This window comes from Bombyx mandarina, chromosome 06 (assembly GCF_030267445.1).
Source record: "Bombyx mandarina strain Sakado chromosome 06, ASM3026744v2".
Taxonomy (NCBI): Eukaryota; Metazoa; Arthropoda; class Insecta; order Lepidoptera; family Bombycidae; genus Bombyx; species Bombyx mandarina.
The window spans coordinates 8920016-8941356 of NC_143213.1; the positions used below are offsets into that span (position 1 = coordinate 8920016).

The 21341-nt window shown below is 36.9% G+C and overlaps 1 protein-coding gene across 1 annotated transcript in view; it reads right to left on the minus strand.

The window, feature by feature from the left end:
* Window positions 1-785: 785 nt before the first annotated feature.
* The window catches only part of LOC114241341 (lachesin), a 120425-nt gene continuing 99869 nt past the window's right edge, over window positions 786-21341 (minus strand). The window contains exons 6-9 of the mRNA XM_028172149.2: window positions 10888-11019; window positions 8126-8245; window positions 2575-2754; window positions 786-1557 (exon numbers count right to left, since the gene is read on the minus strand). Of these exons, the coding sequence (XP_028027950.2) occupies window positions 1364-1557; window positions 2575-2754; window positions 8126-8245; window positions 10888-11019 (626 nt within the window). The 3' untranslated portion in view covers window positions 786-1363. The remainder of the gene's footprint in view (window positions 1558-2574; window positions 2755-8125; window positions 8246-10887; window positions 11020-21341) is intronic.

The following is a 21341-nucleotide window of genomic DNA, read 5'->3' on the forward strand; positions in this document are numbered from 1 at the left end:
GCAAAGATGATTAATATTAACACTATCACACGATAAACCTTTAAAACACTCTCCTGTAAAATTAGTAAGTTTTGAGATTGTACAGCTTAAATGCGAGAAGACGATAATATGTATGTACGTGTTATGTGGATAAGCTATTAAATGCATATGACAGCTTAAAGTTGTTTGTGCTGAAAAATATATTTCTAAATATTACATAAAAAAAATTATTGCTTAGATGGGTGGATGAGCTCACAGCCTACCTGGTGTTAAGTGGTTACTGGAGCCCATAGACATCCACGACGTAAATGAGATGTTTATTACTGGTGGTAGGACCTCTTGTGAGTCCGCACGGGTAGGTACCACCACCCCGCCTATTTCTGTCGTGAGCAATAATGTGTTTCGGTTTATAGGGTGGGGCAGCCGTTGTAACTACACGGAGACCTTAGAACTCATATCTCAAGGTGGGTGGCGGCATTTACGTTGTAGATGTCTATGGGCTCCAGTAAGCACTTAACACCAGCTGGGCTGTGAGCTCGTCCGCCCATTAAAGCAATAAAAAGAAAAAGTATTCGTAGTACATTTAATTTTGTGCAACATAAGCTTAATTATATTCGGAGAGAATCGATTACGTTGCTATTAGTGTTCGCTCTTTCAATGCTTATTAATAATAATTATTATATGCATTATGTTACAGTGTAACATACATTTTTTTAATTCATCTGAGTAGTTTAATTACGCCTTAAGCTTAGCACACTGTACTGTATAGTAGGTGGAAAAAAAGGAGACAAATTTTAATAAGGGCATTTATTTTATTATTACATTTATTCATAAATTACACATTTATTGTCAAGTCAACGTAACATTAGATCAAGGTATTGAGTAAAACACGAAACAATGATATTTTATAATTGAAGTTCTAAAACATTAATCATCTTAAGCTAATCAGTTAAATATACATGTATTTAAATCTAAAATTTAACCTCTAAAATAATTTACGACATAAAGAATTGAAGGTTTATAGTTTTATATAACACCTGATTTCATTGTCACAGGTACTTAGAATCTAATAGAGAAACGAAGAGACACATTCTATGAGTCAAATAGATAAATACTATATATCTATATTAGTACTGTATTTTAGATGCGACATTAAATATTTCTGTTAGTTTGGAGACTGCGAATTACTTTATAGTACAACCTAAAAATTTAACATAATTATTTGTAAAGTAAGTTACATGTACTATACTTTACTAATAGTTAAAATTTTGATATCTTCTATTAGCTTTCTGAACACTCAAAGTATTATCTTTATTAATTGTATGTAGTCGATAGATTCAATCCAAAACATTATTAGAGCTCCGTACGAAGTTAAGTGGAAAAATTAGAAGGTTAGATATCTTAGTAGAGCTATCGCTAGCGCATATATTTGCGGTGGAAGTTCTCTCGTGAGGTGGTGGTACTGAGCATGAGAAGCGGCGGGACGAGTCCCAGTTGGGGAGCTCCTAGCTCTCTGCCATGCAGCACCGGACACCATAGGTTCTTCAGCTCCAAAGCCATTCATGCTCAACTCCAACCCTATTTGAAAAAAAAAACCAAAAAAGTTTCGAATAATTTGTGCATAGATAAATAAGCCGACGTCAGAGAAGTTATTTTATTTTTTGTTGTCTCTGGTTCTTCGAATTGTGTGTGTGTATAAAAAGAAAACATGGTGTTGTTAATCAACATGATCTCTTGTTTTCTTTATTGCGATCCGAAATTAATGATGTTCGTGTCTTGTTTCAAAGGTCGAAGTCCGGATAGTTACAGGGAAAGCCGTCAGGACCATTTCAGTGTGCAGTTCTTGCTCAATTACGCCAATTGAATCATTCATTTAAATGAACCTTTTACAAAGATTGATTAAGAACAATCGCTTTTATCAAGGATTTTTAGCATAAAAGACGACATTCTAGTTTTAAATTTTAAATTGTAATAAAACTAAAAAAAAGAAAATTGTTTTAAAATCTAGAAGGAACTACAATTCGTTTTATTCAATAGATTTTTACATCGACCGCAGTTTGAATTTATGTTCTGATTGGTGTTCTAATATAGTTTGAATATAGAAATTGTCAAGTTAGTAACATATTTTATGAACAAGCAAATTCCTAAACATAGTAATCCTAAATTCGAAATTCGCATTTTTTCTTTTGTATCAGGAGCAATAATGGAAGACAGTTCTCAACGTCCCAGAAATTTTCTTAGCCAATCCGGAGATTTTACGATGGCTTGTCTTCAATGGTGTCGCAGACGAGTTACCCACCCTGGTAATGTTGAAGTATGTTAAGATCACAACATAAATGCTACCCTCCTTGAGACAAAAAATAGATATTTCAAACCTATCGTTTTTTAGAATAGTCATCATGAAGAAAGCGATCATAGGATAACTATGTATTAAAATATATATCGATATTGACGATAGTAATATGATACATTAATAAGAGAACGCTGCTACCCATTCTCTGGTGAATTATTTTGTAGCCTTCACGACACCTATGAGAGGAGATGAGATGTTGCTATTCTAGGCTGTACACATAGCTAATAAATCTAACTACTCACTGTGTAAGCTGACTTGACTCTCCATCTTCCCAAGCGCGTTAACCGAAGCGCAAACATATGTTCCATAATCACTAAGAGCTAGCGATTTGATAGTCAAATTCATCCATAATGAGTATTCATTGACAATGGCCTCTTTGACTCGCAACTTCGGATTCTCTGCCAGTTTGTCACTAAGTAACGCTGCAAAGAAAAACTAGGTCAATAACGATACACAATCGAGAAGATAAACGTTTATGTTCGTTTATTTTCTTAGTAATTGACTTGTTGGTGGGTTTATTACCAAACGTTTTACGTAATGAGATTTAATTTACTTATATTCCTTTAAGTGAACGAGTATAAAGTTCTGTTCACATGCCTTTTATTGGTAAAAATAAAAAAATAAATATTTATTAACAATCCCGCCACGTTAACTGGTCCCGTGATAAGTTCGTAAAGAAGTTGTGTTACAGGTACCAGATAACGGAAATAAATGTAAGATTTTTTATTATACACATACATATATTTATTATACATCCATAACCCTGGAAAAGACATTTATATTTACCATACAAATATCTTCCCTTGGCGGGATTCGAACCCGCGACCCCCTTGTGTAGTGACCATGTCACTTACCACTACACCAGACGGCCGTAGTGTAGTGTTTAAGCATTCCAAGATTTAATCGTTTAAAATAATATACTATATATAATATACGTTAGCTATACTGAGACCTTAGAACTCATATCTCAAGGTGGGAGGCGGCATTTACATTATATATATGTAGGTAGATGTCTATGGGCTTCCACGTAACACTAGGTGGGCTGTGAGCTCGTCCACCCATCTATGCAATGAAAAATAAATAAAAAAAGGTGACGACTTAAATTTGAAAATATACAGGAGATGTTAATGATTAAATTTATTTGAAAAACTTTTCTCAATTCAGCATTACGCCAGTATGTCATAATTAAGGTCGGCGACAAAAAATATTGCGATTCTTAAGGGTTTTATTTCTTTCAGTTTTTTTTTAATTATTGATGTATCATACTCACAACATAAAGATTATAAAAATTCAAGACGTATATCGGTAACAGGAAAAAATTCCTAAATTAATCGTCCGATTTTTATTTCGGGTCATTAAACCCAAAACTGGTTTTGAATTAAACTGTATCTCATCTCGTACCAGTTTACCTCTGCATAATTATTGCATGTACATCCTTTTTTATGGTTCCATAGTCAAACGGCACATACCTGAACGCTTAAGATTTTAACCACAACAATTTTTATTTGGGGACCTTACTACTATAACTATAGGACACATTATATATGATGTAGTAAAGTATATAGATAATTGATGCAGGAAATTACGTCCTACTGGTGGTAGGACCTCTTGTGAGTCCGCGCGGGTAGGTACCACCACCCTGCCTATTTCTGCCGTGAAGCAGTAACGCGTTTCGGTTTGAAGGGTGGGGCAGCCGTTGTAACTATTCTGAGACCTTAGAACTTATATCTCAAGGTGGGTGGCGTATTTACGGTTGTAGATGTCTATGGGCCCCAGTAACCACTTAACACCAGGGGGGTTTTAGGTCGTCCACCCATCAGAGCAATAAAAAAAGTATATTTATTATTAAAGAATTTCATATATTAGTAAAAATTCCAAACAAAAAAGTGTACTATAAAAAAAACCAGTGCTCATTAATGTGTTCGCCATTGTTAAATTTAAAATATAATGATCATAATAATATTGAGATTTTTCTATGAAGCGTCGTTCTTTAACATTTCGGTAGGGTGCAAAATTCCAAAAATAACAGGCAATTTGAAACGTAATTTGCTTAACCAACGGCTTGCACAAGTTCTGATTGAAAAGAGGCTTATTTTCCAAAAAATTTTCCTATTCAATTTTCATAAAAATGGATATGACAAATGCAGGTTAGTGTGGAATACGAGTTGCGCGTCAGTAGCAATGCCACACGAACGGCTTATAACATTAATTATGTATACGGAGTGAGCACAATAGACCAACGACCGATTAGGCCACTGAGTTTCTCGCCGGATCTTCTTAGTGGGTCGCGTTTCCGATCCGGTGGTAGGTTCTGCGAAGCACTGCACTTTCTAGGGTCAGTGTTAGCATCAATCCGGTTTACGCTCCGTAAGCTCACCTACTAGTTAAGGTTACGCTGAAATCAAGGCTAGGCTATCAGCGTAACCCCTTGATTGCCAGGAAGCTAAAGTCAACAACGGCGAATTAAAGGCGATATTGGAAGCTCATGGTACTCAATTTCATTAACGAATTAGAAGCAGCTTTTAACGTTAGCGTCAAAACAATAGTGACCCATTTGCGTTAAATTACCAAGGTTAAAAAACTGGATAAGTGGGTGCCGCAAGAACTGAATGATCACCAGCGCGACGAAATGCGTAAAGGTATGCCTTGCGTTGCTAGCAAATATAATAACGAAGAGATTTGGACGATAAAACTCGATTCTTCTTGATAATCGTAAACTGTCATCACGTTGGATAGAACCTGGTTCACCATCCAGGCAGTCTTTCAAGCGAAAACTGATCCCTAAAAAGTCATGGTCACTGTTTGGTAATCTAGGACAAGTATAATTCTTCATAGCTTCTTACTAAAAGGCACAAACATTACTATCTATCTGTAAGGTGAAGAACTGGACACAATTATGGAGAAGCTCTGGCCAGTCTTGGTTAATCACTCGTCCGCACTACTCTTACATGACCACACTCGACCTCATATGGCACAATAGACAGTCTCTAAGGCAAAAGATCTAGTGTTGGCCGGACCTTGCACTGACAGACTTCTACTTTTTCATATTCTTGGCAGGGAAAAAAATCAATACCCAAGAGGCAGTACACATTGTCTTTGAAGAGTTCGTTGGCTCTCGTACACCTGATTTCTTTAAGGAGGGCATTAAAAAACATCAATGCGCGCATAGAGATGCATCGACACCATGGCTGCATATTTTAATTAAGAGAAATAAAAAAATAAAAAGAATGACTAGCTTTTTGTGTACTTAACGGCAATTTTGTAGGTAAAGGCCAAATACCACACAAGGTAACATAAAGTTTCAAAGAAAATGATCTGATTTTAAAAAAGAGCGTTTATCTTGATAGCAACATTTATTCAAGTCATTCTAATATGCCATAATTCTTATAAATAAAATCCAGCATTTGTTTTCTGGTTAATGAAGTTGAATGATTTTTATCAATTTTGCTTCTATTTGACCAAGAGTATCGTGCTGATTTATTGCGAGATGTTTAACTCTCGATACTAGGTGAATTTTTTAGTTGTACTGTGAACCAAATCTACTGTACCCAACGTAAAGTTTATTTACGAGTTCACCTATTCACACAATTCTATTAGTGTTCCTGATTGGCGTGGGCGCTTGGCAGCGTAGACTATTAAAAGAAATCACGTTTTCACGCAGTACCTTTCATGCACAGGCCATTAGAATGTATGTTGGTTTTCAATCAATGAAATTATTCATATCTTCGATATATTCTGCCGTGAAGAATCAAGTTCTAAATTTAGATATTTCAATTTGCTTGTTAAAACGTGGTATCCGAAGTAAAGTACTCTTTAGATGTTGATGTGTAGGCATGTGGGTTTGATGTAAGCTAATGCGGTGTTAATATCCTCATTTTGGTTTCAACAATGACGTTATAACATAATTAAATCGTTTAAATAGATAGATAGTAGACTTACAACTTAAGATGCTCTTGCTGGTTAAGATGCTACATAAGATGCTCTTGCTACTTAAGATGCTATATAAGATGCTCTTGCTACATAACATGCTCTTTTTAGCACAAGTAGGTAAAGGAGTTAGTCTTAAGTGCTTATGAGAGCCGAAAATAACAAGTAAGCTGAAAGTGGCTGCCCACCTTGCAACATAACATCTCAATCGTATTGTACAACGATTATCTCATTCTTCAAATTGAAACTCATAATTATTTCGGAATAGACACGAGCAATAGAGTGGTACTTGCCCGTGCGGCCATATATGTATTACGTCCTAAAATTCGGATTTCAATTTGTTTCGTCACGAATTAGTAAACGAAACCAATAACTATTGTTACGCGGTGGGTTCTGTATAAATAAAAATTCGAAGTACAAATTAAAATCTATTTAACAGTTAAAACACTTAACGAACACTTTACAATTCTCAGTTAACTTCTTCCGTTTCACTTTAGGTGATCCGTTCGCTGTTTCGCTTCGAGATGTTTCAATTACTAACTGCCTTCATGTCAGTCGATACGACATCCCTAGAATTATGAAGAGCATTCCTGACAGGTCGAGTGGTTTCGATATGTGTTTCCGGTATTTGATAATAGACGCCGTTGTACTTCTTACTAGTTCTTTCGTTTCTGCTATTCAACGATAGATGGCGTTGCTCTTACCGGCGTAACAGTATTAATAATTTACTATCCATTGTACTTATCATTGCCTGATGGTAATACAATAGAAACCCACTTATTTAACGGTTTCTTTACACGATTATTAAGTTTCATAATTATGTTTTCGATGTTATGTACACACGCGTGAAGTTTTAAAGGCTATAGTGGAAGAGGTAGGCCTAAGAAAAAATGGATGGATTGCGTGAAAGACGATATATGTAAGAGGGGAGTGAGCGAAGAAATTGTATATGATAGAGGAGTATAGAAGGAGACAACATGTTGCACCGACCCCAGGTGACTGGGAGAAGGGCAGGAGAATGATATGACGCGCGAAGTTTAAGGCAACACAATAATAATTAATACAACTAAAATGAAATGCTCTAAGTGTAATGGGCTGTCTTATCGTTCACTAACATGTGATGATAGTTTTCACTTAAAGCAAGTAACGAGAACGCAGAAATACTGAATGTTTTGTATAAGCAATTTAATGTATATGTTTATAAATCTATATCATATCTACATCTTATATCATCTTCTTAGTCAGCATCCTTTTTCTCTTCAGTTGGCGACGGGTTTCATATTATATTATTATTATTTTGTTAAGAGCTTCTGTAGAGTGTTCGTAATATGAAAAAAGTCGGGTATTACTTAGATTTTTTCCACGCCTTTACAGGAATAAATGCTAGTTATAAATGAAAATAGAAAATGGAATACAAAGCATGTATTTAAATTTCGAAGTGTTCTTGATTATGGTCGGATTCCGAATTTTGTAAAATAAATATTAGATATAAATCTATATGTATATATCTATATATATAAAAATGAATTGCTGTTCGTTAATCTTGCTAAGACTCGAGAACGGCTGGACCGATTTGGCTAATTTTGGTCTTGTATTATTTGTGGAAGTCCAGAGAAAGTTGGAAAGGTACATACATATGAAAATGCTCGGAATTAAATAAAAATAACAATTTTGTTTTTCCTTTGATGTGTCCCCCGTCGGAAGGATTCCTTTTGTTTGTTTTAAGTTTATTTTATAAAAAAGCTTATGTCTTTTATTTATCGATTGAGGCACTACGAAGTCTGCCGGGTCAGCTAGTATTCTTTAGATGATTTCTTGCAATTTATTTACGTTTAAACGTTCAATCATATCATGATGAATAGTTACCGTCTTCCCGAGACCAAGAGTTCATCGCTTTCGGAGAGGCTTCGATGTAGCACTGCAGTTCTACGTCGCTTCCCAGCGGAGCTCCCACCAGTTGGTTCGTCACTTTCACTTGTGGTATAACTATTAAAAACACACGAAGAAAAAAAAACTTTACCTAAAAGTTCACGCGTGATTACAAAATTACACAACGATTTGATGATGTTTAATTAACATGAAAAAAAAATTTGAAGCAGTTCGTTATTGATTATATATGTGAATAATAAAAAAAAAATCGTTTTGTTTCTCAAAGATGGATGGATAGTTATGAGGTCTGTAGATACGAACTTCGGTAAACGCATAACGTTGAATGAACCACGACTATTGGTAGGACCTCTTGTGAGTCCGCACAGATAGGTAGCACCACCCTGCCTATTTCTGCCGTGAAGCAGTAATGCGTTTCGGTTTGAATGGCGGGGCAGCCGTTGTAACTATACTGAGACCTCAGAACTTAGATCTCAAGGTGGGTGGCGCATTTACGTTGTAGATGTCTATAGGCTCCAGTAACCACTTAACACCAGGTGGGCTGTGAGTTCGTCCACCCATCTAAGCACTAAAAAAAAAGACTAAAATATCTAGTTTGTTCACCTAAGAAGCTCTTATTAAAATATTAAAATTTATATAACGGCGGAAATATAATGCCGCTTCCAGGTTCTACAAGAAGGTTATTGCCAGGGCGAAATCGGAGCACGTTGCAAGAATTGGCGAGCGACTGAAAAGCTATCCCTCTGGGAGCCGTGCTTTTTGGTCGCTCGCCAAAGCTGCAGAAGGAAACTTTTGCAGGTCTAGTCTCCCACCACTACGCAAGTCCGATGACAGTCTGGCCCATAGTGCAAAACAGAAGGCTGACCTTCTGGTCAAACTCTTCGCCTCGAACTCGACTGTGGACGACGGGGGTGCCACACCATCGAACATCCCCCGGTGTGATAGTTCCCTGCCGGAGATCTGCTTTACACAGTGTGCAGTCAGGCAGGAACTCCGACTCCTGGACGTCCATAAGTCGAGTGGGCCAGACAGCATCCCTGCAGTGGTTCTGAAAACGTGCGCCCCTGAGCTGACGCCTGCGCTAACGCGTTTGTATCGCTTCTCTTATTGCGCTAACAGGGTTCCGTCTTCATGGAAGACCGCCCACGTCCACCCTATCCCCAAGAAGGGTGACCGGTCGGACCCATCGAGCTATAGGCCTATCGCGGTAACTTCCTTGCTTTCCAAGGTGATGGAGCGAATAATAAATATACAACTCCTGAAGTATCTTGAAGATCGCCAGCTGATCAGTGACCGACAGTACGGTTTCCGTCACGGTCGCTCAGCTGGCGATCTTCTTGTATACCTTACTCACAGGTGGGCTGAAGCCTTGGAGAGCAAGGGCGAGGCTCTTGCTGTGAGCCTTGATATCGCGAAGGCCTTCGACAGGGTCTGGCATAGCGCACTTCTGTCGAAGCTACCATCTTACGGAATCCCCGAGGGTTTCTGCAAGTGGATCGCTAGCTTTTTGGATGGGCGGAGCATCACGGTCGTTGTAAACGGTGACTGTTCTGATACCACGACCATTAACGCTGGCGTTCCACAAGGTTCGGTGCTCTCCCCCACGCTTTTCATCCTGTATATCAATAACATGCTGTCTATTGATGGCATGCATTGTTATGCGGATGACAGCACGGGGGATGCGCGATATATCGGTCATCAGAGTCTCTCTCGGAGCGTGGTGCAAGAGAGACGATCAAAACTTGTGTCTGAAGTGGAGAACTCTCTGGGGCGAGTCTCCAAATGGGGTGAATTGAACTTGGTTCAATTCAACCCGTTAAAGAGACAAGTTTGCGCGTTCACTGCGAAGAAGGACCCCTTTGTCATGGCGCCGCAATTCCAAGGAGTATCCCTGCAACCTTCCGAGAGTATCGGGATACTTGGGGTTGACATTTCGAGCGATGTCCAGTTTCGGAGTCATTTGGAAGGCAAAGCCAAGTTGGCATCCAAAATGCTGGGAGTCCTCAACAGAGCGAAGCGGTACTTCACGCCTGGACAAAGGTTTTTGCTTTATAAAGCACAAGTCCGGCCTAGCGTGGAGTACTGCTCCCATCTCTGGGCCGGGGCTCCCAAATACCAGCTTCTTCCATTTGACTCCATACAGAGGAGGGCCGTTCGGATTGTCGATAATCCCATTCTCACGGATCGTTTGGAACCTCTGGGTCTGCGGAGGGACTTCGGTTCCCTCTGAATTCTGTATCGTATTTTCCATGAGGAGTGCTCTGAGGAATTATTCGAGATGATACCGGCATCTCGTTTTTACCATCGCACCGCCCGCCACCGGAGTAGAGTACATCCATACTACCTGGAGCCACTGCGGTCATCCACAGTGCGTTTCCAGAGATCTTTTTTGCCACGTACCATCCGGCTATGGAATGAGCTCCCCTCCACGGTGTTTCCCGAGCGCTATGACATGTCCTTATTCAAACGAGGCTTGTGGAGAGTATTAAGCGGTAGGTAGCGGCTTGGCTCTGCCCCTGGCATTGCTGAAGTCCATGGGCGATGGTAACCACTCACCATCAGGTGGGCCGTATGCTGTTCTGCCTACAAGGGCAATAAAAAAAGAAATTAAAAATTTAATTAAATTTCATTACGGATTCCCATGGTTATTTATATAATCTACAAGGATAGTAAAGTATACAAATTGAACATGCACTAGCAATAAATTATCTTCCTCACGGTGAATATTGAACATAACTTACAATGAACTTCGACTTGGTAACGGCGGCTGACAGTGGGCGGGACCCCGTTGCTTGCGATGCAGTAATAAGTTCCCATGTCGTTTCTTTGCACGTGGGACAATTCGAGGCTCTCACCTCTATAACTTTCCACCACTGAAATAAAATAAACCCTTCAACAAAGCTTACCGACGAAGATTTTATAGATTTCATACTGGTGGTAGGACCTCTTGTGAGTCCGCTCGGGTAGGTACCACCACCCTACCTCTTTCTGCCGTGAAGCAGTAATGTGTTTCGGTTTGAATGGTGGGGCAGCCGTTGTAACTATACTTGAGGCCTTAGAAATTATATCTCAAGGTAGATAAATATGAAAATGCTCGGAACTAAATAAAAATAATTTTGTTTCGGTGGCGCATTTATGTTGTAGATGTCTATGGGCTCCAGTAACCACTTAACACCAGGTGAGCTGTGAGCTCGGCCACTCATCTAAGCAATAAAAAAAAATTGTGAAACGAAAAGTTAAAATTGAAATTAGGTAAATATTATCGTGTAATGTTTGACTCGTACCATCACGTTTCAAGAACATGGATCCTGAATAATATACACCGTACCTACTTCACAAATACAAAGGGTTGAAAAACGAACATACGGAAATAAACCATGTGAGAATATTTTATGCGTTAAAAGGCCTCTGGGATCAGTCGTTCTGCGTACAACCGAATCCACTTACATTGTTCCATTTTTAAAGCCCTATAGACAACCGCTTAAAAAAAAGAAATACTCCTCAGCGAATCCAATAAACTGTTTAATACGTTCGTACAAGTGAAGTGCGTCTCGTTATATCTATATATTAATACGCGAAGCAAAAACTTTGTATCCCTTTTCACGAAAAACGCGCGAACGGAGGAGTATGAAATTTTCCACACTATAGAGAATATAGCGAAGAAATGCACAACGCTAATATTTTTTTAAAATAATGCATAAAAGATACATTAAATCAATAAAGAAAACATTACACATACTACATACCATGTATTTGACGCACACACGCATGCATACTATTTATTGTCAAACTTTTGTTCTTGCCGTCTGTTGTCAAATTGAGAATAGATTAAATATTGTTTGTCTTTGTTAATATTTTTTATAGTGTAGTCTTGGCGAAATTTGTGATTATAGAAGTATATAATACAATCATAATAGTGTACAAACTTACAATTCCAATTAATTATAGTCGAATTTCGACTACTGCGGGACCTCTAGTATTATTTGTTTCATAGTAGTAGCGTTTCAAGCGGCGAAACTTTATTTGAAATTCATTGAGAGAGTAAAACAGTGAAAAAAGAACGTTTAAAATCTGAATTCTTTTTATGAGCGAAACTGCGATAAAAGTTAAGCTATGCAATCCTTTGATGATGAGCTTCCACTGACATGCTCATTGAAATAAAAAAAGTTAGCGAGGATTTTTTCTGGCGTCGCTTTTCGGAGTAATTATGTTCTTTCAAGCAAACGGCTTTGAGCTAAAAGCGTAGTATTTATTTCACCTTTATTAACTAATATCCTTAACTCCGTTATTGCAGATCTCTTAAGAGTCACTGGGGTTTTTTAAATATGATTACTAGATGATGACCGAGTTTTGCTCGTTTTTTTTTTTTGATAACGCCATCTTGTTGTGTCTTTAAAACGGTCAGTTGCCCTCAATTAAGAAAAATAGTATTATTATTCGCCAATAGATGTCGGGAAGAGTTGATTCTTGAAAACACGAATAAAACAACATTTTCTGAAAATAAATCGTAGCTAGATCGATTTATAGCCCCCGAAATCCCCTGTGTACTAAATTTTATGAAAATCGTTGGAGCCGTTTCCGAGATTCACATTATATCAGTATATATTAATATACAAGAATTGCTCGTTTAAAGGTATAAGATAAATATAACACAGTGCTTTGATATCTATTTTGAAAAGTCTGAGTTCACTTTTCAAGCGAAGTATTTAGGTAAGCTGAACGCTATTTGTATGTGGTGTTTTTTCTAACTTTATTTCCTCGAAATCCGTAGCAATTGAAGTGCGAAAAAAAGATTCCAACGTCACTAGAGACGAGACGAAGCGTTGACGTGGAGCGCGGTATTTTCTCGTTTCACGGAAATATCGTCCGTTCTGAAATCGTTTTGAGTATAAAATCTTTTATTATGCGAACACGGTTCATTTAACGCGGCATTAAGTGAATTTGTCGAACATCGTATTTTAAAAATGAACGGGTAAGCAGAGCAGTAAAATACGTACTGCCGGCACTGGGAGAAAATTGCGAGTCGCCGCCCTGGTATTGTGTTTAAGTTCTTTTCAGCGCAGTTTGCCGATAATTTATTAAACTTACGTACTCTATAACCAACATCGTAACATTTAAGCAATATAAATTTTACTTTAAACTTGATCGAAGCGATCACAGTACGAGGCTTGAATGAGTTATTCTCCTTATCGCATGTAGGAGACGACACTTGAATTTTGTTGTAATTTTGATTTGCTCATTTCATACAACGCGAAATGTTAAAAAGGTCTTTATTATTAAGTCTTCTGTAACTGACATTTTAATCCGGAGCGGAGGCCGGTTCTGTCGGCTATTAAAAGTCCTACGTGATCGAAATAACGAATTGCATTAACAAAATTTTGTATTTTCCTAAAATAAAAATCAGAGATTACGAAAACCAGACGCGGCTGTGCTACTCCTATTCACTGATATAAATATTATTTGACTGTATTTTGATTCAAAGAACAGTGATAATAAAGCTGTACAATTATGTGATTTAGCTGAATAAGTGTCTGGCAGGTTAGCCGAATAAGTGTCTGGTACGCTCCGATTTCAATTTAAATAGGGCTTAGTTTAAAACTAATTTGGATCGAGTAAATTTTACAAGACCAAACATTCCATTTGATAAACTGAGGGCACTATTTCAATTTGCACGCCTAAGCCTCGAATCTTCTTTAACAATGTCCTTACTTTCGTTTTAAAGCTCAAACAAAAAAGTAATTAAGGACTCTCGGTCCCAACGTTAAATAAATCGAAACGACTGAACAGTGAATATCGGTTTGTATAGTACTCCGCCCGAGGTTGAGGTTTGAAAGGCTGATTAGTAAACGTTGACTGAGATTATGAGAAATAAGTGTTGGTTCTTCAATTGCTTATTTATTCAATTGAGAATAAACTCGATTATATTGTTTTGTTACCAGAATCTATAGATCCAAAAATACGAACAGATTTTTTTGTCGTCGGGTGTCGTGGGGCAACTCACGTTTAAGTCGAGGAAAAAATTTGTAAAATCCCATCTCGATATATTTGTGAGAGTTCATTAGCGGCTATTGATTTCTTCAGAGAAGAATGCGTGACCACTTTGGGACTTAAATAGGCAAAGCCACCAGGCGTTAGCATCAGCATGTGTAAGTGGGACTTATATACTCAAGATGCTCCTCGAGATTGCTCCGATTCACAAGTCTTAACAATTAATTGAACATCTTAATAAATAGTAATAGTACAATTAATTTTTTTTGTTTCAACTTGTTAAAATTAAAAATTGATACAAAAAAAACTAAAAAGTTTTTTTTTTTTTTGATGATTTGATGAGTTGAAATAAGGAATTATTTTATTTTTAAATCACGACGAACTAACAAGTATTAATTTTACCGTTCACGAACAAAAGGTGACAAATACGAAAACAAAGGTGAACGAACTCGTCAAAGATGCAGTAAATCTAAATGAATACCTGTATATTACAATGAAATGATAATAATTGAGACAGTTGTGTCAAAGTCACTAAACGATAACCATAACGCATTCATTACATGCAGTTCCATTTTGTCTTTGTTTTCTTAATTTTTAAAACTCATTAACAACTTTGTATGCAAGTAAAAGAGCAAGCAAATTATTTTTAAGCAAACAAAGTCTTCTAGTGTATAAATGTCGATGTCCATTTTTCTGACGCTAATAAAAAATGATTATAATAAGTTTACCTTCTATTGTCTTAAATAGCATTTATCTAATTTTTTGTAACATACATCGCGACCAGAAGAATTAGAAGAATTAGATTACTATGGCCTATTATGATTATTATTATCAGCAATTACACAAAAAAATATCTTTAAAATAACTGACCGATACCAATTAAATCGGAACTCAGGATTTCCTCACGGTAGAAATCGGTTAAACGGTTATTGTACTAACACGCCAAAAACATCTTATAGCAGATACGACTATGTTGGAGAATATAATGAAGGTACTACGAACGAATAGTTTCAAAGTAGTACTTTAAACTATTCTAGAACGGGGCCGAGGTCATATCCTTAGATTGACAGAATATTGCGTGATTTCCTCTAGCCAATTACAATTGTAGAATATCTCAGATATTATTTAGCCGATAAGAGTAGGTAGTTAACAAGTAGGTGAGCTCACGGGCTCATACCTGACACTAACCCTACAGTGCTTCGCAGAACCTATCATCGGATCGGAAACGCGGCCCTAGGAGAAGATCCGGCGAGAAATTCAGTAGGCTGTATATAGTCACTAGTATTCATAGTAGAAAGTGGGGGTAGCTTAGTCATGAATTCTCTTGAATACCGTTTTAAGCAGTTGACTTGCGTAATATTTAGGAAACAGTTAAGTTTAACTATTTTTAGCTAACTAAATAGTGGCCCTTGCCCCGACATATACATATGTATATATTTATAAGGTTAAGGAAGCGGTCACATAAAATGTTAATATTCCTGCATAGATCTTGCATAATACATTTCACCCCTTTCGAAGAGCTCCACGCATGAAATGAATTATTGTTAGAAATCCGAGCGTAGGGCGATGTATTTCTCCGATATCTCGACTCTGGCTATGACATTATTAAACTAGATGGAATCGACTCGATGACGTTAAAAAAATACGTGATCACTTTTCGCGATTGGCAACGCACTAAAGTAATGCCCTCGAAATTTAAGGCCAGCATTGACAGGCTGGAATATATTATGTTAATGGGAGTTTGAAAGCGCATCCGTTGGTTCGCTCGCTACAAAAGGCTTTTTCTATGATTTACATATTAACCGATGTTGTTTGTGGCGCGGACGTATGGTGCATCTGAATTAATTTATCTTAATTAATAGTTTAAGCTCGTTGAAAATAACAAAATCGTGACTGTTATTATTTAATACTGTTACGCTGGTAAGAGTAACGCCATCTATCGCCGAATAGTCGAACGAATATCGAATGATCTAGTAGCGCCTAGAACGCTCGAGAAGTACAACGCCATCTATTGTCATATAGCGGAAAAACAATACTAGAGATGTGTGGAATATTCTCGATAATTCTAGGGATGTGGTGTCGGTGTCTATAAACGCGTTGCAGAGATGGCACGCAGTTAGTAATCGGGACTACTCGAAGCGCAGCAGCGAACGGGTTACCTGAAGCGAAGTGGAAGAAGCGAATTAAGAATTTTAAAGTGTTTTAAGTATTCTAAGTGTTGAATACAGTTTTAGTTGTAGTTTGGTGGAATTTTATTTATCCCGAACCCCAGCTCGTAACAATACGTATTTTTATATTTCATATTTATACGTATGGCAAAGGATGGTGCTACACGTACACACAATAAGTCTAGTGGTGCACATAGACACAATAAAGGATGGCGACATACATACAGACAATGCGCATAAGTAATTATTAGTATTTTTATTTTACGTTCTGAAAAAATGTGTTTTATAAAATTATTGTTTTTATAAAAAGTTTCTAAAACTGAAACGTGCCGAATGAAAACTCTTCCCGTTTTATTATTTAGCTGCACAAGCTAAAGCTTCTAAATGAAACTTACACGCTTAATCCATTACGCCCATATAATGTTCCCGCCACACTTCCTTTATGTAAACGTAACTATTTATTAAGAAATTATCTTCCACCGGGAAGCTCATAGGTAATTAAATATATTTATTATGGAAACGTTATAGTTTTGCATGTTTGCTAACAGTGTCAGATAAATAAATCAATAATATGTTGCCTTTGCTTTGGCAATGTTAATAGTATTGTTTGTTCATCTTTATGAACTTTTGCTAAAATTGAAGCTTTATTGAATTGCAATTGAATCTTTAGATAAAAACGTTAAACTGGTTATACGTTTTCAATTTGCTTTGCTTTGCTTTTAGATTTGCCTTAGTATGGTATCATTAATGCTACACTATATAAGATATGAATTATTACTCATTCCGTATTGCATCTAATAATCTTATACGTTTCGCCACCTGTAAATACGATGAATGAAATGGGCTTAACACCAGTTGGACTCGTTGTCTAATGGAAATAAATAAATAAAATTAAAATATTTTATTTCGAGACATCATAGTCTCATAGTTTCACATGTATAGTGTTACATAGTATTACAAATAACTTAAGGACTATGTTAGTATTTTTTTTCTTTTTTTTATTGCTTGGATGTGTGGACGAGCTCACAGCCCACCTGGTGTTAAGTTGTTACTGGAGCCCATAGACATCTTCAACGTAAATGCGCCACACACCTTGAGATATAGTTCTAAGGTCTCAGTATAGTCACAACGGCTGCCTCATCCTTCAAACCGAAACGCGGGCGGGGCGGTGGTACCTACCCGTGCGGACTCACAAGAGGTCCTAGTGCCAGTAATTACGCAAATTATATTTTTTGCGGGTTTGATTTTTATTGCACGATGTTATTCCTTCATCGTGGAAGTCAATAGTGAACATTTGCTAAGTACGTATTTCATTACAAAAATTGGTACCCGCCTGCGGGATTCGAAGACAGGTGCATCGCACGATACGAATGCACCGGACGACTTATTCTTTAGGCCACGACGACTTCCTAAAGTAATTATAATAACAATAGTAGTAATTTTTTTATTTTAATTAAAGTAAATCTAAAGTATATGAAAACAGCAGAAAAAAACTAGAATTACTTAAGATACGCTGTCGGGTTTAATTGCTGTGCGTTTCTGTTCTAATTACTTAAATTCAACTAGTATTGCAGTATTTTTTGATTCGAATTTAAATTTCTAACTGTTATACGACGCTTCTAATGGACGCTTTTGTTTTTCGAGTGCTGTATGTTTTTATCAACATTTTGGTACGCACTGTAGCCGTAAGGGCTTCGTGTATCTTATATCTTTAAACGAGCAATTCTTGTATATTAATATATGTATATGTATATAATCTGAAACTCGGAAACGGTTCCAACGTTTTTCATAAAATTTAGTATACAGGGGATTTCGGGGGCGATAAATCGATCTAGCTACGATTTATTTTCAGAAAATGTTGTTTTATTTGTGTTTTCAATAATCAACTCTTCCCGACATCTATTGGCGAATAATAATACTATTTTTCTTAATTGAGGGCAACTAACCGCTTTAAAGACACAACAAGATGGCGTTATAAAAAAAACCCAGCAAAGCTCGGTCATCGTCTAGTTTTAACAAAAGAGTAGTCCGAATTTCAGTTTATACTTTAGGAATGACCGAGTTTTTCATTTGATTTTTTTTTGTAATATTTTTATTACGTGGACTAGTGAAGCAGCTCCTGGTCTAGCTAGTTCCGTTAAGTGGTTATCGGAATCCAAAGACAACATTACGCGAATGCTGCAACCCATCTTGAGAGACAAAGTCTATGTCTATGTCTCAATCGTATGAAGTCACGCAAATAATATAAATATATTTTGCGGATTTGATTGCATGAAGCTATTCGATTATAGTGGAATTCATTCGTACGTATGACTTAAGCCATTTTTTCTAATAAAATACGTACATAAGTACTAAATTACCCCTCCTCCTTGTATCGTGTTCCTCAGCGCTGAGGGTCGTGACCTTAACGGAGCAGTTTTGTTTGGACTATGTACCTCCATTCGCTCTTGTCCTCTGCGCAGTGGATAGCGACAGCGATGCTGCAGTCCCATGTCGTCTTAACTTGATTACGCCTCCTGGGCTCTTCAACGTTGCCGGAGTTGAGCAGTTTTTTCGAGATTGTCACCGTTTTTCCTCACAATGTGCCCAAAAAACTCGAAAATTTTACGTAAGAATGTGGTGGAGATTCTTGTAGAGACGCGTAGTACTAAGTAAGTAAAATGGTACTTATCTACAGAAGTGGAACATGGACGAAATCGAATATTTCGAAAAAAAAATCGATTCTAAATTTGTATGTGATCCTCTTAAGCTATCGTTTAACTGTAAAAATATGTTTAAAGTACGCAGTCTGGATAGTGAATTTTTCATTAATTACAGTTTTGCCTTTAACATATTCGGTTAGTCGATATTTTAATATTGACGAAAAATACTATGCTTCTAACATTGAAAATTTTAAATGTAGAAAACAAAATACGGAATTCCTATTTCGAAATTTTTGAGGAGATATACTTGTCAAAATTGAGCTCGTGTCAGAAAAGATAAGCTAAAATTCTAGAAATAGTCAGTGAGACCGTAATCGAAAGAAAATAAGCGAAAACTGATGATCATTCCCAAAAACAATACGTACTTGTAATTAATGTAATTATGAAACTAGATTAATCTGATATTAATCATTCGCCGACCCAAACAAATGCATAATCAGACTACAGTTGTTAATAGATGTTAATGTGATGCCATGAGACAAGACGCCAGGTATTCGGCTCACATATTAAATCTGTGACCATGATTGGCGTGGTACATAATGTTCCGTTATTACATTCTCGTCACGTCCTACATACGCTTTATCAAATAAATGTCCACGATACATCGGCTATATCACGCGGCTCATCTGTTTTGGGTATCAAAAGGCTTACGGCGATCACCTTCAATAAATAAAAAAAACCTTCTTTAAACGAGGCTTGTGGAGAGTATTAAGCGGTAGGCAGCGGTTTGGCTCTGCCCATGGCATTGCTGAGGTCCATGGGCGACGGTAACCACTCACCATCAGGTGGGCCGTATGCCCGTCTGCCTACAAAGGCAATAAAAAAAAAAAAAAAACTTGAAATCTACAGCATTTCGTAAGGCTGAACGACTGAAGTATTAAACTAAATGAATAATTGCAGCTTAAATAACAAAGTTGCAAATGAATGGAGTTTGCTAAATGAAACTTGAGTAATGAGTGCAAGGAGAAGGAGACTGAAATAAAAAAAATTCAATACAAATCCGTAACGCGAGGCAAACTAATTAATAGTTACGAATGCCGAGTGAAATAAGCGACTTGAATCAAGTAAAAAAAAAAACTCTTTAAATATTTTAAATCAACACTGTACGAGAGCGCAGCGGATATTTCAGTTAATTCGTAAACTTCATAGTACTCCGCTCGCTGGCACCGAGTTAAGACGTTAATTAAAACACTTTACCCAACTTTTAGTACTGAATTCCCAAAGTATAGCAATCAAGTTAATGGCTCAATCAAAGATCAAAACAACCCTATCACAATAAATATATAATTGCAATGCTTTATTAAAGCCAGTTGGTACGAAGTGATTACGAATAATTTGAATATTTTGTTTCAATCGTTCGTAGGCTGTTCCACAAACAATACGTCGTTTTACAAAACGATAAATTAGCTAACGAGACATTTTCAATTTTGTGGCATTAATATGATTTCTTGTCTAAACGTTTTTTTATTGCTGAAAAAACGTTATAATAACCGTTATAATCTATGTAGTTTCATTCGTAATAATTCCTTATTTACACGCACTCGAGTTATGTAGGTCGGTACAACAATTAGAAGTCTTGTGTGTAGGATTACGGTGTGAGTTACAGCCACGCGTAAACTTGGTGAAGTTAGCGTCTAATTAATGTGATTACCTTCATTTATTTTCCTTGTCCGTTTTGTAGATCGTGCCCTACGTTACCTTTCTTGGTTATTCTGTTATTCGCAACAGTGACTGATGATTCTTTTATTTTTGTTTTAAAATGTAAAAGTTAGAAAAGTATGAATCGAATTACATATTTATTTTAAGCTATTGCATAGCTTTTATCGTGGGCCTTGAGCGCCGCGACCGAATCATGAAATTCCGTACGTAAAAAACCTAACACCCTCACTCCGCCTGCCATGTAGCTCGCGTTCAACACATTCACACGTTGCGCTTGTGTAGTGTTTGTGAATAAGCGCGTGGCGTGACGTCACACTGCATGCGCATCATGAAAAGTCTGCCCATCTCTCTCTCGCGCGGTCTAGCTTATGAGTGTGGAGGGGACAGTTAATGTTTTGCTTTTATTAATGTTTAATATAGCGTGGTTTTGTTTTATTATTGTTTTAATATTAAATTATCATTGTCTAATTACAATTGCACAAGTTGATAAAAAAAAAGCTATGCAATAGCTTTACCGCGGCAGTTCTCGAGTGCCACACGTTTGTTTTTTATTTATTTATTTATTTCATTTACTTCAGATTTTGCATCCATATTACATTCATTGACATTTCATTTATACCAGAATTAAATAAAAATAATAACTACAATCTCGGAATAAAACAAATAAATTATATACGT